This window comes from Etheostoma cragini, chromosome 4, assembly GCF_013103735.1.
Source record: "Etheostoma cragini isolate CJK2018 chromosome 4, CSU_Ecrag_1.0, whole genome shotgun sequence".
Classification (NCBI taxonomy): domain Eukaryota; kingdom Metazoa; phylum Chordata; class Actinopteri; order Perciformes; family Percidae; genus Etheostoma; species Etheostoma cragini.
The window spans coordinates 25,727,134-25,745,850 of NC_048410.1; the positions used below are offsets into that span (position 1 = coordinate 25,727,134).

Consider the following 18,717-nt stretch of genomic DNA (forward strand, 5'->3'; position numbering starts at 1 on the left):
CCAGAGAAATTGAACAATATACGTCACCAGAGAAATAGAACAATATACTGTACGTCACCAGAGAAATAGAACAATATAAGTCACCAGAGAAATAGAACAATATATGTCACCAGAGAAACAGAACAATATACTGTACGTCACCAGAGAAATAGAACAATATACGTCACCAGAGAAATAGAACAATCTACTGTACGTCACCAGAGAAATAGAACAATATACTGTACGTCACCAGAGAAATAGAACAATATACGTCACCAGAGAAATAGAACAATATACTGTACGTCACCAGAGAAATAGAACAATCTACTGTACGTCACCAGAGAAATAGAACAATAAACGTCACCAGAGAAAAAGAACAATATATACGTCCTGTCCATTGTATAACAGCAATAAAAACACCAATCACCAATTACAATCAATTGTAGTGCAGGAGAGAAGTAAGTTAATACACAGGAACCTGGAGATATCAAACACCATATTCCTCTGTGTCTCTCATGTCTATTTCTACTCTGTGCACTTTGTCCAAAACCAGAGTGTGGACTCCTCAGATGAAGAGACTCTGCACATAGACACAGAGGCCAAGTCGGAAGTCAAAAGCCGCAACTCTAAGGTGAAGAAGAAGGGCAGCAGCGCTGCAGGGATTCTTGACCTCCTGCAGGCGAGCAAGCAAGTGGGAGGGATTGACTACAGCACCAACAGGTAGACTGACCTCATTTTGGTCTGCTTCTTCACTCCAGGTCCTTCAACCACTGTGGCCTCTAAACACACTTGGGTTGCAGTACATGCACAGCGTTACTCTCTGAAGGGCCCCACGGGAATGAATTTTAGGTCTTACGCTTGTTAATGGGGCAACCCTCTGACAAACAAACGGCCCGCTTAACGACAATGTAATTGGATGAAAAAGCAAAATTTCATAGCTTGGCTTCAAGGTGAAAAATCGACAAGCAACAATTTAGGCAGATTCTGTCAGCAGTCTGTGTTGAATGTGATGCTCCAGGCTTCTCTCTGTTTGCTGTTCTGCTCAGCTTTTGATGGTCTGTTTCCACCACACTGAAAGCTACAAATGAGCAGTGAAAGAAAGCAAGAAACATCAGCTGAAATATGTTAATTGTTTCAGCGCTTTGAAAAGGAACCGCGGTGAGTGCAGGTACTGAAGCGGCCGCTGTTCATTAGCAGTGTTTGACAGTCACTTTGCTCATTGCTTAATGTGTCTGAAGATATTTCCATAGCTGAGTCATCACAGGTATCTATAGGACAGTTGCTCTTCCAGATTTGGTGTCAAATAAAATGGTGCTTATCAGCACAAGTGGTGGCTTCAAAGCCCTTTTTCAATGATGTCTCTCAGGCACTCTTCACCTCTGCCAGCGTGCTGACTGCTGTGTAATGGCTGTGTTGTTGTGTATTTTTTATTGACGTACTTACAGTCAGCCACCTGCATCTCCCAGCACACAGGAGGCCATTCAGGGCATGCTGTCCATGGCCAACCTGTCGTCTTCAGACAGCTTGCAGCAGCCGTGGAGCAACAGCCAGTCTAAAAGCAATAGCCAGTCGAAGAGCAACTCTCACAGCACGCAGACCGGCAAGAAAGCCGGCGGAGGAGCTGGCGGCGGCAACAGTAAGCGGCCCACCAAACGGCTCCCGAAGAAACCCAGGAAAAGCAGCAGTATTGAGAGTTTGGATTACGATGACGACCAGGACCACATGGACGCGTGTTTCAAGGACTCTGATTACGGTGAGCACCGCAAGATGACTTATTGTTCTTGTTTTATTAGAACTTGCCGGGGTCAGAGCAGGGCCACGGGGTTAGACCAATGAGAAAATAATTATCTGCCACGTTTGATTCTCACTTCCACTAACAGGGGCTGTTAAAAACAGATTGAGCCTAGATGGAGGATTATGTGGGTCTTGAATTCTAAATTTGGACCTTGAACTTTTCATTAGGAGTAGATGATAGGGCTTTTGTTTAGTTTTTGTGCCTCCTTTCCATGTGCACCCTTTTGTGTTGCTCCAATTTGTGATTGTGTTTCCTTTTGAAAGGTTTTCTTTCTGAGCTCCGTCCAAACACAGCTGCTTGGAGCCTCCCAACTTGTTAATAAGCCATTAACACGGGTTGTGAATTGTTATTTTACATGCTTTTTGAATTTCAAATTAGTGTCTAATTAGTTGTTTGTAGTACAAACGTTCTCGGTCTTCAGGCCAGTGTAACACACTTCTCACACACTGGCACTATTTTCTTCTTTTGTAAACAGGCCATTTTCCTGAAATATATCTTGATCATCCAATTATGAGAAATGAAAGGTTGTGCTGTGTGCAGGCAGAGAAAAGGGGGCAGTCCACAGCTGTCTCACAGCTGTCCTGCATGCTGTCATTGGAAATTTCCACCGTTTTAGACAAGTAGAAATAAGTGCAACTAAGAACATTCTATGTTTTACATGTGTGACAATAATTGGCCGGTAATGTTTAATTTTAGACATCCTCTCATTGAAAAGCTCACATGCCTAACATGTTAGGAATCTGTTACATCTTGTGATTGTAGTCTACCCCTCGTTGGAGTCTGAAGAGGATAATCCTGTTTTCAAATCCAGATCGAAAAAACGGAAAAGTAGTGACGACACTCCATACAGCCCGACAGGTAAATAAACTGAATTAGTTTTATTAATCCCACAACAGGGGTACTTATTTACAGCAGCGAACAGCTGCATTTAGTTGACAGGTCTACACTTGCAGATTTAGTAGGCTAAATGTGTTCTAAACCTTTATATGGATGTCTTGGCAGCCCGTGTCGGGCCCTCAGTTCCTCGACAAGAGCGGCCGGCGAGAGACGGAGCCCGAGTGGCCTCCATAGAAACGGGACTGGCCGCGGCTGCAGCAAAGCTTTCTCATCAGGTCTGTCATCATGACAATATTCTTCCATAATAGTAGTAAGTATTCCTGTAAGTGTTGCTCAACAAAAAAAACATGTGTTAATAGGAGGAGCAGCAGAAAACTAAGAAGAAGAAGAAAAGCACCAAAAAGAAGGCAATGGTAATTGAGGAGTCCCCGAAAATCTCTCAGGACAGTAGCTCGCCGGAGCACAATCTGGACTCCCAAGATGGCAGCTTGACAGACCACGAGTTCAACACTGGAACAGTCAAGTCACCGGGAGGGCCACAGCCCATGGCGCCGGGGGTTTTTCTTAGCCAGAGGCGGCCGTCACTTTCTTCTCCCAACAACAGCACCAACTCCACGAGCACCAACAGCAGCAGCCTGGCCAAGGGGGAGCGGGTGGTGTCAGCAGATGCCAAAGGTTAGTCCGAATGACAGCAATGAGACCAGTGCCACTTCAGACAAGTGCCTTCAGTTAGCTGGAGACATGTTTGCTTTATGTTGCAGATGACACAAATTAAGTACCCACACACGTGTTGATCCGACAGACACGTCGCAGACAAACGTTTAAAGTTGCGCCCGATAATCGGGGTCAGGATTGACGGACGCGCGTCTTTACCTCTCGTAGTGTGACATCATCAAAGATCAGCGACCTAACGTCTGGGACGCTTCACCACCTCGACGCAGAAAGTCTAGCATTGTCGAATGCTTTGTCTTTTTCCGCCTAGCGTGACATTGTTGAAGATGTGTTCCTTGACATTGACCAATAGGAAGTGAGGGCGCTCTCTGCCTCTCTGCACATATGTAACTATGGCAATAAGAATGAGAGATGTTACCGCTGCTGTCTGCTGGAGGACAGACCCACACAGTCCATGCCATATAGGCTTTTTGGTAGGTGTCATACTTGTCGTGTTGCCACTCGGCAAGATTGTTTGGCACAATGTCTGTCTAGTCTGACACAGTGACTGTCATGTAGTCTGATCCTGGCGTAGGCAGCATCAAGTTGGATGGTAATATCAGCCCACACTTTGGTCCAGACTGAAATATCGCCACAGTGAACAAATCCGTCAGCACGTTAGCAGTTTACATAAAGGAATGAATGGATTTCATAGACATTTTCAACAAAAGTAATAAAAATGTCCTAGGATTTCTCTTAAAACAACTGTGTTCAGTTGGTTTGCTTGATTCCAAGTAGTTGCTTAAGTGAGAAAGACGTAGGTCACAGCAGATCAGCAACATATTTATGTACAGACAAGCATACTAGCATAAACGGAGAATAAAGTGAATATTTGGAATGAATTTTTACTCACAGAGCAGTTGTTCTCGCTATGTTCAGTACCAAGTACACTATTTTCAAGAAACTTAGCTTGTAAAATGAAGCACTACTGGAATGAGTATTTAGTCATTATTGGCAATAAACAGTATGGCTTTGCAGGAAGTATATTCCTCATGTTAGACGTTATATGAACTATAGGTTGGGTTAAATAATTGGTGCTGCAGATGGATGCAGAAGTTACACAGAGAAAGCATGTGCACTGACCCGTTCAAAGCATTTAATTAATTACTTTTCACATTACATTTAATGATCTGCATTTATTACCTGAACTTACTTGAACTTTTCTGTTTGAAGGAACTACTAAATGTGTGAAAATGAAGGAACTACAACAAAAATGATGGCATTAATGGCCAAGGAACAGTATTTTGGCAAGGGAAAGAAGACTCCGAGCTATTAAGCATGCATTTTCACACGGACGGTTTTAGTGTTTATTATTTAGCTTCATGAGGGAGTAAAGATCTGAGAAAAAGGACCAAGATTACCTTCTTATCGCCTGTCTTTTTCTTGTTCTTTTCACAGCTAAGCGGCTAAAGAAAGGCATGGCAACAGCCAAACAGAGACTTGGAAAGATTTTAAAGATCCATCGAAATGGAAAGCTCCTCCTGTAGCACGCAGCAGAGCAGACTCCTGTCGGACTGGGAATTCATGAGCTGGGTCCCATCCCCACCTCACACCCCTGTTCGCTGATTAAAGCCAACTATGGAGAAAAAAAGAAAATCATGCATTTTCAATTTCTAAGAAGATCATCACTCAAATAGGTTTTTGCCTCTACTTATACTTTATAACTTTCAGATATTAAAGTGTACAGAACCTACTATAAATATTTTTTAAGAGAACATGTCTCATTTTACTACAGTTGTCAGTTTATCAGGGGTTGCTAAAACATGAAGTAGAAGTACATTGCAGTCATTCCAAGACTTTGTGAAAGTATCCCATGCATGTATTCAGTTGCATGTGCGCTTGGGTCAGGGTTGGGGGATTTTATACATTAATTCCTACTATATGGATGCAGCTTATCATTGCCACATTGATGATGGACCAGAACCAAGATTCTCTGTGCATCAACTCGAGCATTTATCTGTCTATGTTAACACTTCGGTTTGCAGAGCACTATCAGCGGCGGTATTTATTTATTTGTGTCGAGTCATAAATAGGAAGTGGGACTTCAACTGTAAAGCACAAAGTGAATCACGTGTAACGCTGTGTATGAAACAGGACATGAGAAGCGTAGGATTTCTGTAGTTAATGATAAGCCTCATCCATGTCAGGTCTTCAGTTACATGGGGATACTTTCTCTCTTCTCTTGCTTTCTCAGGCAGCACCTATTTGTTTTTACGGCTTCACGCAGTACAATATATAGAATGTAGCTTGTACATAGCATTTTAAATTACTACTTTTTGTATCCTTTCCCCTTAAGGTTTGAGTCTACATTTTTACCGGTTTTTGCTAATTATGAATAAATGAATAAATATATATATATACATATGTATATGGATACATACATGATAGGTCTGATTTTTGAGCTTTTATTTTGTTTTTTATTTTTAGTAGCAGAGATTAATTTCCCCCGTTACATTTAAAGGGTAACTACCGTTTTTTTCCAATCTGGACCCCATGCTCCTATGTATTTGTGTCTAAGTGACTGATGAGAACAATGATCTTTGACGTTGGTTCAGTATTAAGAGAGATCTCTGCAAACAAGGTACAATGTAAGTTAATAGGACAATTTTCCAGCTTGTATTTACTTTCACAAAAGTGCTGTTTTGCTGCCGACAGACTCAGATTAATATTCTAAATTTCTGACAACATTATGGAAGGATTTCTAAGGAGGTTGACCTTTCTGTTAAAGAGTAAGATCCTTTTATTACACATAAATACATTCACAAAAGTGTGTCCGCTAAACCCATTGCACTCAATGTGAAAAAACAGTAATTTTAACATTGTAAAATACACTTCATTCAATGTTAACTGAAACTAAATAAAACTACAAAAAGCCCTTGTGGGTTGTCTTTCCACTTTTCCAGCCATCACAACTCTAGTTTTGGTTGAAATAAACACGTAGTTTACCGATTTACATGTGCAAATATGTTGGCGCTTAACACGCCAAAAATTTAGCTTTTTTAAATGGAGTCTGGTTGGGTTTAGCACTGTCAACTTCAGAGCTGTTTCTGGTTAAACAGAAAGGTCTTAAAGAGGTTTTACAGGTCTATCTCTGTAGGGATCTTTTCCCTAATGTTATCAGACACTTAAAATAATAATCTGAGTCTGTCAGCTGCAACAACAGCACTTTAAATACAAGCTGGACAATTGTCCTATTAACTTTGCTAAGCTAAGCTATTGTAGCTTGTTTCCCCGCTGCTGACTGCGGAGATCTCTCTTTTTACTGGACCAATGTCAAAGATAAGCGTTCCCATCAGTCACTTAGACACAAACACATAGGAAAATAGGGTCCATGTTAAAAAAACGGTAGTTACCCTTTGAAGGTGTTGCCTGGAAAACAACAGAAAAATGAATACATTATATTGTCATATGGCCTTACATACACAAAGCTAATTGTATTGTGATTCTGTTAGAACAAGAGACGAAGCTTTGAGGAAAAAATAATATAAAAGGACAAAAAAAACTAAAAACACTTCAAGTTTCTGTGACCAGCCTCTTGTTCCAGTTCTAGTGTCCTGAAGGCTTTCGGAGTTATTTTACTAGCACCTTGTGAAGTGTTTATGTGTCAGTGATGTAATTTATTAATGTTTGTAGCTTTTTATACTTGTACAATTCTTAAGAGTTTCTGTTTTTGAATATTTCATCAACTTGTGAAAGTACCCTGAGCAGACAATTATTATTTTCTTGTGTGTGTGTGTGTGTGTGTGTGTGTGTGTGTGTGTGTGTGTGTGTGTGTGTGTGTGTGTGTGTGTCATCACAAACATTTGACACACAAAAATCTACATTAGCAAACATTTTTATCTCCATCCTGTTTTCACTCAATGTCAATGTTATTATGGGAAACATTATTATTATTATTATTATTATTATTATTATTGTTCATATAAAAGTTAGAAGCAGCGTTTCATGTAATGAGCCGTACTCTATAGCAGCAGTGTTTGAGTCACACACGTACACCATGCTCCAATCAAACTGTCAGTGGGACTTTTTTTTTCTCCAGGTTTTTAATTTGTACAATATGTGTGTTGCTTTGTTGTGATTTATTTTTGTATGTCCGACCATTAAATGCATCCACTGGGCCAGGACAGTGGATGATACCTGTTGTAGCTGTCTTCCCTTACTGTTATTCGCAGTAGGCCTACTAGTAAGTATTTACAACCCTTTTTTGACCTAAATATATCTATATTTTTCTGTATTTAGATGATTCTGTTAATATCATGGCTCACTTTTTTAAGACCGATCAAGAAATGGGAAATTTGGAGAAGAACACATTGTTGTTGAATGATATGATTGCCCGCCTTGTTTACTTTTGCAATACAGTTACTGTGGCAACCCTACTTTGTGATGTGTTCCTCTCCCACCTTCACTGACGGCTTCTCTGGTCTAAGGTTTTTTTCCCGTTTCACATAGTCAAGCTTTGAAGTCGCATCACATTCAGCATCACTCCAAAAAATAATAATAATAATGTACGTCTGGACTCAGTTGAGGATCTTGTCTCCCGGAGCTTAGGCAGCTGCTTCAGCCAAGTCATTAATTAGAACCAAGCCAAAGTCAACACCATTAAAAATGTATTAACATTCAAATGCTCTCAAGTAGTCCGACTCCTTTTAGTATTATGCCATCCTGATCAGGTTGGCTCAGAAATTCACACAGGACCAATATATATTTCATATTTCCTTAGGTTTACTTGTATCACCTCTAAAGATGTGATGTTGTGCTTGGATGTGTCCCATTATTAAGCAACAGCGAGTCTGCACCACTAGATGGAGTCCAAAATGATATCAATCATGTTTTTAAGTCATCTTAATGATCCAGCTATGGCAGAGCAGTGTTTTAGCATGATCTGCATATTCAGACTCAATAAGCTTATATCAGTGTTTATTTACACTACCGTGTGGAAGATGGAATGTGAACATCAATAAGGAGATTATAAGAAAAACAGTTGGAAATGAGTGTCTCCAAATGAGTGTATTGTGTTAGAGACTGATTATATAAATAGGGAAGTTATGTGCAACCATTATTGGGCTTGTTTCAATACTGCCTAATAACACATCTGGACACAATGGATTTCCCAAAAAGGAGAGCATGGTCTCCATGGGAATCTGCATTTCCCATGTTGATGTTTTATTGAATTACTTAGTTTGATCAGAGTGTGTGAATAAGATGTGGGCGGCCGCCGGAGGTCCTGACCCCCCGTCTCCCCCCTGGTTAGCATCAAAGTGACGTGTTATTGTTCACTAATTGTTAACACAAGAACGTGATGTGCTTCGACATCAGCAGATGAAAGGATCACATCATTTGTCCTCTCAGGATTTTTTTCACACAGCAACATGAAAGAAGCTTGCGCTCACACAGGGTTTTAACTTCGAGACTGTTTCAGGGAAATTAAAGATGCAAATCTTATGGAAGCCAAACTTCATTTTGTGTGTATTGTATTTGTATATTTGATTTCCTAACATACCAGTTACTAAGATTATTTGGACAAAGTGCGTGTGTGATGCACAAAAGTAAACTCAATTACTCATTTTAGTGCAACAAAAATCTCCATCTCGTCCAATAATGTCTGACTAGATCTGAGACCTAAAATGTTACTTAATAAAAAATTAATAAAAAAACTAGTGAAGAAAATGTCCAGTGCAGGAGGCTAATTTCAATCTCCCCTCAATGCAAATTAATTTGTCCAATTTCAAAAAATTCTAGAGATGAGCTACGTTGCTGCAACAAGTTGATTGGAATTGTATTACGGTAGACACATAATATTAATAATATTCATACTGCACTGGCAGATATTTTTTTTCTGGTAAGACAGAAGAAGGAGTTGTTTTGTAGTGTGGCTGCTTCAAAATGTAGCATGTATTTAATGGAAAATGTAGACAGATGCACTAAACAACTTTCCTTATCAATGTTCTGGTCTCCCCTCCCTCCTTGTTTGCAGTTGGTCCCCTTGAAAGGGCAAGTGGGATCACAATTTAAATGTCAGTGTATTAAAAACAACGCCTGCAGAGTGTTACAGTCTAACTGCATTCATGGCCATGCTGCACTGGCTTAGTGATCGCAGATGTGAGTGGGCTGCCCTCGGCTGCTTTGAAAACCCTCCGGCCCTGTATGGGAGTCCCAAGTGGTCAAGAGAAACGTGCCATGTGAGAGATGTCTTAATTACACAGGAATGTCAGGCTAAGCTTTGCCTTTGTGTGGCCATGCAATGATGCAAGTTGCTAAAAGATTTTTTTTTACCACCCCCTTCCCTTTTTGCCCTTTTTTTCATCCCATTCATCTGGGTTCAGGGCTGTCATTAGTAATAATGTGTGGTGATTCCTCTGCCAACAGATTGGTAAAGCCATAGAGATCTGCAATGTGCAGCGGCCCTGGAGCCATCGCCTCACAAAGACTCTCAGGCTCCAGTGATGAAAAGTGGCCGAGCTGAAGCTCGCGCTTCTCTGCCGTTGTTTGGCGCTGCTTGCCTCTGCATGGATTAACTGCTCCGTCAGCCGAAAGGAACTCACAAGTGTGGAGAGACGTCCCGCTTCTGCCATTACACAAACACACATAGACACACTTTTTCCTGTGTGTTTTGGTTTCTTTTCCAAAAAGAATTATAGGTTTTTAAAAGGACTGATAATATGAGTTGATAGGGTAGTGCATATTTACATTTAAGTCAGAAGGTAGGATTTGAATTTTAACTTTGCTAACGCATTTTATTTCCAACCCATACCACAGCTCCAGCGAGTGTATGAAGGGCTATTTTCTGAACATTTTATATTTGAGGGCTTAAAGAGCCTTCAGTAATGGAGTGAGAGGAAGCTCAGATTTAAAACGCGTTGTCAAACAAAACACAGCCTGGCCTCAGCATAAAAATGAACGTCCGACAGCTTGAGAAGTGCAAGTAAACGCTGCCAAACACAGAGGCTCTGTTTTATGATGCCGTGTTTCCTTAACCTTTGGCAGGCCTGAAAACTTTGGAACTGGAAAACAACCCTTCATCGTTCACTTCTGATGCCCGTCAAGGAAACAACTGTCACGAGTGAGGGGAGAGCCCACCCAAATGAGAGTATTATTAATGTGAGCGTGAGCAAGGCCTCGGTGGACAGGTCGTTTTATTCACAGACAAGGACAGCTGCAGCACTCACGGGAGAGCTTCAGTCACATCGAAGCTCTGTGTGAAAAGAGCCCCTCCCCCCCCGTTTTATGTATTTATTAAATGTTTAGACATTCACCAGGGTTTTTGGTGGAATAAAGAGCCTACAATGCAACTTGCACTATCAACTCAAACGCCTCAAAAACCTGTGTTTGTGGTAGTTTGCTCTATACAGCAGGTGTCACAATTTTCCATGATGCACACACACACACACACAAACACACACACACACACACACACACACACACACAAGGTGGTAAGAATGGTGTTTTAATGCGCTCGGCTCGGCTTGAGAGAGAGAGAGAGAGAGAGAGAGAGAGAGAGAGAGAGAGAGAGCACCATGTGAGGTCATCCCCAACACTCACAATGGGAACTGTCCCGAGTGGGTAAACGACATGCCTGTTCAAAGAAGTTGGCCCACATTTAATTTGATGACCTGTTGCTCTGCTGCAAGGAAGGTTAGGATAAGCCGTTGTTGATCCACAGCAGGGAACTTGGGTATACCATAGGCTGGTTGTTATTAGTTTTATAGAAGAGAGTAACTGGTCTGAACAGTGTGAGTTATCTTCTACAGCAGTAACACTAGAGGTTAAACACCAGCTGGGTATCGTTTTAAACCAAAACGCTGTTGGAAAACATCCAGTTTAACATGGAGTGGTTCTAAAGGAGAAAACAATGGCAAGGTGCTTATAGCTTAGCAGATAAGATCATCTTTTGCTTCCCATGTGTGTTATTCAGAGAAGAAGAAGAAAAACAACAACAACCGGATCTCCAGCATCTTTCTAAAAGGATGACCAAACATGACAGCAGCAGGACAAATCAGTGGAATAAATTTGCTCCACATACAGAGAGCTGCCGGTGAACTGACAGAGCATACAAATAGGTAGTTGAGCAAAATAACATCAAATCCCTTCTGGTGTCAATTGCATGGGAAAAGGGAAACAGCACAATCTATCTGAGCACTTATAATTGCCACTGGTTACATCAGACACAGATAAATAGTGTTGTGACATCAACTAGTCAGCAAGTAGCTAAATTAGTCCCTAAATGTAGGCCATTTCATTTAGCTAGTTAACATACCCAGCTACTTCAGTCTGGTTAATTATGCTGATTGAGGAAAAATCAAACATCAGCTAAGCTAGTCCTATTAAATGCATTGACTTAAAGATGCATTTCTTTCTATTTCTGTATAAATGTATTAGAAATGGCAGATGGACAGAGGGAGACAGCAGAACAAACTTTCTTTAACAAACTAGTCTTTTCTTCTTTTCAGCATGTGTTTGTAATTCTGTTTTCATTTTTATAGCTGTAGCACATTGACATCTTTCACAGAAGCTTGACTGTACATTTCCTTTCCCATTCTAATTAACAGACCTCCTGCATTGTTTTCATTTCACATTGTTTGACTTTAAGTTTCCAACTCCAACCGCTGGGTCATAGACACTTGTAGCTGCACACTGTAAAAATGTGATCAGAGATGAACAGAGAGTGGTTATTCAGGGGAAAGAGACAATGAGAGAATGAGGTGTCTGTCTGCACCATCATTGCACCAAGGCCTCCTGACACAAACATGTATGGTCTGCACTGTCATGAAACAAACATGAAAACTCTGCATTGTCATGACACAAACATGTATGACCTGCACTGCCCTGACATAAACATGTATGATCTGCACCGTGTGATCCAGAAGCCAAGAACACATGCTCCAGCAGAATACCCTGGGTTGGTAACTCTGTTAGTAGATATTGGTAATAGCAATATGACTTATGTTATGAAAGGACACAATCGTGATAGCTGCAGTGTGAGTAGGAGACGTGGTAATGATGATAATTAAAGACCCAACAATGCATCAAGTTTAGTTTATGCGGAAACCAAATAACCATCTGCATACATGTCACCTAATAACTTTTTTTAAAGACATATTTTGGGATGTTGACATGAATGTTTTTTAAATTTTTGCTGTTTGCATCCCAGAAACTGAAACACATCACCCTGTAAAAGATACATAGTCATAGTCATTCTTCAGTAGAGTTTACTTGTGATTTTCTTTAAAAGGGATTTATGGGCTGCATTTTTATATATGTGAGTCGTGTTTTTCTTATCTCAGATTTAACATATTTTCTTTATCTATGGTTGGTTAATTGATATTTCATGAGTTATAATTGCAGTTTTGTTGCAAATATGACTCATTTGTTGCTGTGTGTATGTTTTTAAACTGCTTCAAGTCACAACTATAATAACCAAATTTAAAGGATTCTTATCAAAAGAATTTTTACTGAAAAATATTAAAATGGGTCATTATCTAAATTTAAATATCAGTTTATTTGCCTTAAAGTTTAGTATCAGTCTGGCTGTAATAATAATAAGTGTTGTAATGGTATTAGTAGTAATGATAAGAGTATTATTTGTGAAAAATGGTACTTCTGATTTGATTGTGGATGACGTGGTACTAAAGTACACTCAGCTGGCACTGGGAGTCTCCCAAGTACAATTACTCTGTTTACATGCAGTAGTAGGGGAGGGAAATTGCTTTTGAAAGCGCTCTTTAAGGTCATGCTTTTGTTGCTGTGCGTAAGCCCAATGTTTACCAGAGTATATGAAGGGAACTCAAAGCCACGCCACGCATCAACAAATGTCTTAAACGAGTGCACAAAGGGCCCGTTTTCATCCCAACTGAGGCAAATGCTCACCTAATCCTCTGGGGGGGCTCCCGTGACGGCTCTCACCGCCAAGGACTGTGCAAGGCCTCTTTAACAAGGTGCTGAAGTCACCTAAGCACCAAGTAAACAAACAAACAATCCTTGGCACTGCATTTCCTGGACTCACTTCCCTAAACAACTGCACGCACAACGCATCTACGGGTGGTGAGTCCAAAGCTGCTCTGTGGTCATCTGTGTGTAATTATTCATACATGGGAATTCCAATGACGTGCTGCACCGGTAAGGCAGCATTATCCCTTTCTGAAACAAGTGGGGTTTATTTTCAAACGTCTGCCTTTTCTCCGTGGCCAGATTGCCCGGAGAGATTGGCTTTCTCCGGGCTGTGTAATAGATACCATCTAAATCATTAGGGCTCATTCATTGCCATGTGCCACTCTGGGGCTCAGGTTCCTGCAACCCCGAGGTCAAGCGGCTGAGAGCTCCCTGACCTCCAGCACTTCCTCTGAATATTAACAGGCTAGTTATGTAGTCAAAAGCCCTGATATAGAACATTAGTTCATTGAGATAATAGCCAATCAGGCGCAGCGGCGAGGAGTGCAGTGATCTCCACAGGATGGCCAGGCCTTTATGTGGCTTACTGAGGGCATAATGACAGCAGACAGAGGAAACATAGGCCTCTCTGGCTGAAATGATGTTGTGGCCACATGCCCGCAGGCTGTAATGCTTTCCTTTAACCCAGCTAAATTGGGCTCCGTATGGGGGACAAATCCACCCCGAATGTGTTATGAAGATGAATGCTGTGCAGTTATCCTGCAGACATGGGCTTTAACACTAGACCTGGTCACCATGGTGTTAGAGGCCTTTACTATGCAACCCTAATCCAAATCATCAGCGCTAAAATGTTGAATGATTTAACAAGAAAGTTTGTGTGAACCAGCCAAACTGAAATTGAAAACAATCACAGACCCTTTTCTCCCTTCCAATCTGTGAGTTTATGTGTGATCTTAACCAGTACAATGTCATGATCACCCATGACAAATTGATTTTTAAAAGAAAATTGGGGCTTTGAAATCATGCAAAGAAATGCAAAATCATCTTTCAATATTTTGATTGTGGCAATTAAATAGCAAGAGGTCCAGCGGTCTTGGTCTCATCTCTCTTTGCGTCATGAGTTTCTGTTTAATGCTGAACAGCCCCCGCTGGCAGGGAGACAAGTGTCTCAGGACTCAGGATGGACAGCAGCAACACTGTTACCCCTCTGGGCTTAGTTGTCCATTTGCTGGAAGGAACATACTGCACTTTTCATTGATGAGAAGTGTTCTTTTTTTATTTATTGTTTATTTATCAGGGGGCATTACCTATAACTTCACAACCAAATGTGTGATATGCAAGGATCCTAAAAAGGATGTCTAGCCTACGTTAAGTTGCAGTCCTTGTCCCTGGTAAGGCTTTTACAAAAACAATCACATCAACAGTCTATGAAATTTTTCAAGAATAAAATCCAATAAAAACTGAATTGACATAAAAGTTCTCTAAAGGACACCGTTAGTGCTCACATCTCTGTTGAGCCAGAGTTTGGCTTTTAGTTCTGTTTGGGATTTAAGTTCCATAAAGTTGTTCTGCACAATCTTGGTTAACTACTCCTCTCTGACCATCTTTCTCTGTGTAATGAGTTCAGACACCACGCCCACTTAAACACTTGAACATGTGATGCTGTGTGATTCCAGTGCACTTTCTTCTGTTTTAGAATGAAAGAAATGATTGTCGGTGTATTGCAATGATACAACGAGAGCTATTAAGACACTATTAAGACACTTGTTTAACAACTTTGTTTCAATTAACCATGAACACACGTTCTCACTAAACTGTACAAGTTCTCAGCAAAAAGGAGAATATATCTACGTATATATAATAAAAAATATATATCTTAGTTCATAACAACGAGGTGTGATCATGAGGGGAGGCCGGCGGCGAGGATTCTCCCCAGCAGCGTGCGGTCCTTCAGAGCATTCTCCACGTCGTTCTCCTCGATCTTCAGAAACACCTTAGTGAGGCAAGCCTGGTTGGAGCTAACAATAGATTGTATCTAACAACCCCCCCCCCCCCCCCCCCCCCCCCCCCCCCCCCCCCCCCCCCCCAAAAAAAAATATAATAATAGTTTCCTTTACATAAATAAAGACAGTTGCACCATTACATTTTAAAGGAATGGCACACCTTGTTGCAGAAAAAAGTCATTAGAATGCAGCAAACAGTGTTGTGATAAGCGCAACCAGGATCTTTGTTCTGCTCACAAGTGGAGATCTCAACCCTCCCCAATGTTGCATCCAAAGTTACACCCTTGCATCCAGCAGACACATTACATGGAGTCATGTTTTTGGCCACTTGATCGACGTCCTTCTCTACTCTTTAGCACTGAACTCTTCTTCTAGCTAGCTACCACTGCCTGTCTGCCGTCTGATGGGCAGCTAGTGTGCAGGCACAGTTTATAACTGATACAATTGTGAGCCTTAAAATAAGTACACTGAGCTAAAACATGCTAAAATGCGCCATGAAGCTGAGAGAAACTGCAGTCATCCCTTTCATATTACACACAGACTAGAAAAGGATATAACGGAGACAAACTGACTCAATAAGTTATTTTTAGACAATTGTTCCAAACGTGTTATTAGACCAGGGGTATTCAATGTTTTTATAAACCAAGGACCCCTTAAATGAGAGAGAGAGACGGAGCAGGGACCCCATACTACATATGTTGTGTAAAATGTAGCTGTATGTTAAACTGGGCCTACAAAAACCTGTAGGTAGGCCTAAAGCCTTTTTATGGTGCATATAATACAAAGCTTTGGCATATTCATATATTTATACATCGTGTTTACTGTAACTGTATCTGTAAATGGCTACCTTAGCTGAAGGCCAGTTAACCTATCATCATACTGTACATATTTATATATATATATTTGTATGTATGTATATTATAATATATATATAACATAATTGTATGACATAATATAATATACATAAACAGTACGCACCATATTTACATATAATATACATAACATAATATGTATATACAGTATATGTATATATGCATATATTTATACATGTTTTTTAAACCATTGAACAATATTTTGGCGGTAGTCAGCTTCACTGAGGACCCCCCACAGTTGCATAGAGTTAATGTAGATGCTGTTGGTTATTGCTGTGTTCCACTGCACCAGGACTCAGAAACCTACTCAAACTAGACATGTACATATGATTGAAAGCAACCATTCTGCAGAGAACACAGGTTTGTAAGATCACTCCCTGAGGATTGCCATCCTAAGCTTGAATGCACGTCAATTACAGCCACATTCTCCTCTACCTCAGTGAGTAAATAAACACCCTGAAAGTAGTGGATAATCATCGCAGCCACTTTTGTCTTATTGCAAAATCTAGAGGACACATAGAGGCGGCCCTCCACTATAAATAGTCGGCAGCAATCAAACAAAATAAATGAACTGTCAGAACACAAGTATTTACAAGCACGGCAAAATGTTAAGTAATTATAAGTAAATTTGTTGCATTTCTCAGTAAGTGGTAGCAGATAGGCCTCTGACAGGGAGGCAGTGGTGTGTGACGGGCTGATTTAGAACACTAAGGCTGCCCGGCTCTGTGTAAACCCTCCACCCCAGCAACAAAAAAACCCCACTCCACATCCCACACCGACCACATCTCAATGGGGAGGAACGCTAAAGACATCTGCAGGGCCATTACACACACTTAGCTGCACATCAAGGAACACTTGGATGCTGTGCCACTCCTGCTAAACCTCCCTCCAAATGGCTATTTGTTTGTCTGTGAACGATCCTTTCCGCTTTGGGCCATTTTAGACATCTTTGTTGTCAACTTTGTTTTTCTTCTCCCTCATCTCCGCCGACCCTCTAAATGCTTTTAAGTTGTTTACGGAAACAAGGCAGTTGTGACTGATGTGTGTGGCGAAGAAATAAAATGCGTAATGGAAAATTGATAAACATAACATTATCACATGGTCATTTGAGATGTCTAAAGAAAATGTAGCATTTGGGTGATTCGAGATGTTCCCACATTACCATATTTGTGCACCATATGACATGATTTATGGACAATCATGTGATAATTTACATTTTGTTGGCCTCATTAATGTGGCTTACTGAGAGGCCGCCTTGCTGATTACAGAGCAAGTAAAACAATGTGTACTGCAGTCACAGAAACTCTTTATAATCAAGGGCTATTTATAGTCATTTTGTATCTTTCATTTGGAATAACTGTGGCCTGTGTTCAAAGTTGCTCGTTGTTGAATGTCCTGAACAAGGCAGATACACAAACGACCAGAGTGAGTGAATGGAGGTGTTACCTGCACAAAGTCGGACTGTTGAACTAAAGGTGGGACTTTCCAGGGCCATGTGGCAGTACCTCCTCCCCACGAGCCCTCTCAACGGGACAATAAGCACATGACAGATAAGGAATGATTTGCTAAAAGCAAAACCTCGAAAATAAACAAACCATTACGCCGTGCCACGGGAGAGCTGGGTTAGCGCTTCTAATTCAGGTGAATTGCAGACAAATTTCCCCTGGCTAGCAAACGTACAGCTGTAATAATAGAGAGAGGGCTGCAGAGCGGCCTGGCGGCCTAGCAGGCTGCACAGTGTCCACACATGGCCAGAGTCTCACCAACACCTCACACGGCAGACCTGGAAACAGTGCAAATAGTATTAACATGTGTGCACAATGTGCAAGTGTATATTAGGTTTTTGTACACATTTGTGTTAATTTCATGTAAATCTTTGGCACTTTTCATTACCTGATCTGTGTGTTTCAGTGGAACACGTGGGACAACCCTGACAGAAAGACAAAGCGGGGTAAATTTGTCCGTGTTTTCTCTACCAGGAGCGGCGTGTTTATTTTCTGTTTCTTTGGTTTCAAAGCGTGGGCACCACACTGCAAAGGAAACACGAGTGATTCAAATGAAAGTACTTGATTGAACACTGTTTTTCCAGCCTGTGGCACAAACATTTGCAGTTTTGTCCTTTTATAAAGGGATTTTAATGACCTGTTGGGAACACTTGGCCTTAAATGATGTGTTACAGAAAATATACTTCAGAGAGATATGCTCCAACGTTTCCCAGAGTCCGATTATGTAAAGCAGATTTAATGGTTTTGATGTTTACAACTGTTAGTATTCAAAGCTTTGAACACTCAGAAAAGCACTACCCAGCAGCTCTCAGTTATGATTAGGCTGAATGTGAACAGTATGCAAAGTGGGAGTTCTGCAAAGTGGCCAGCAAGCATTTAGGAGTAAAATAAGGACATGTTCACTTTGAATCCCCATCAGCGAGGCCACACACTCGCATACATTTTCACCGTGGCGAAGTTGGCATCTGAGGAAAGCTGGCTCATCAGCGGGATCGAAGTGGCGTTGTGCAAGCGCGAAGGGTAGAGCAATGACACGGTCCTGAGCGCCTGATTGCAGGCATCTTGAAAAGATCTGGCCGGCTCGGGCTCACCACAGGTCCCCTTTCAGTGGGCTGTCATTACCGCCGAGG

The 18,717-nt window shown here is 41.1% G+C and overlaps 1 protein-coding gene across 2 annotated transcripts in view; it reads left to right on the plus strand.

Moving 5' to 3' along the window:
* Window positions 1–5,681, plus strand: part of phf2 (PHD finger protein 2) — a 40,016-nt gene extending 34,335 nt beyond the window's left edge. Inside the window, exons 17-22 of one of the 2 annotated variants that reach the window (XM_034869154.1) lie at window positions 533–699; window positions 1,446–1,732; window positions 2,537–2,632; window positions 2,777–2,886; window positions 2,971–3,286; window positions 4,721–5,681. In XM_034869154.1, the coding sequence (XP_034725045.1) occupies window positions 533–699; window positions 1,446–1,732; window positions 2,537–2,632; window positions 2,777–2,886; window positions 2,971–3,286; window positions 4,721–4,809 (1,065 nt within the window). In that variant the 3' untranslated portion in view covers window positions 4,810–5,681. Of the gene's footprint in view, window positions 1–532; window positions 700–1,424; window positions 1,733–2,536; window positions 2,633–2,776; window positions 2,887–2,970; window positions 3,287–4,720 lie in introns of both variants that reach the window. The other variant, XM_034869153.1, reaches the window with a different exon arrangement.
* Window positions 5,682–18,717: the final 13,036 nt, after the last annotated feature.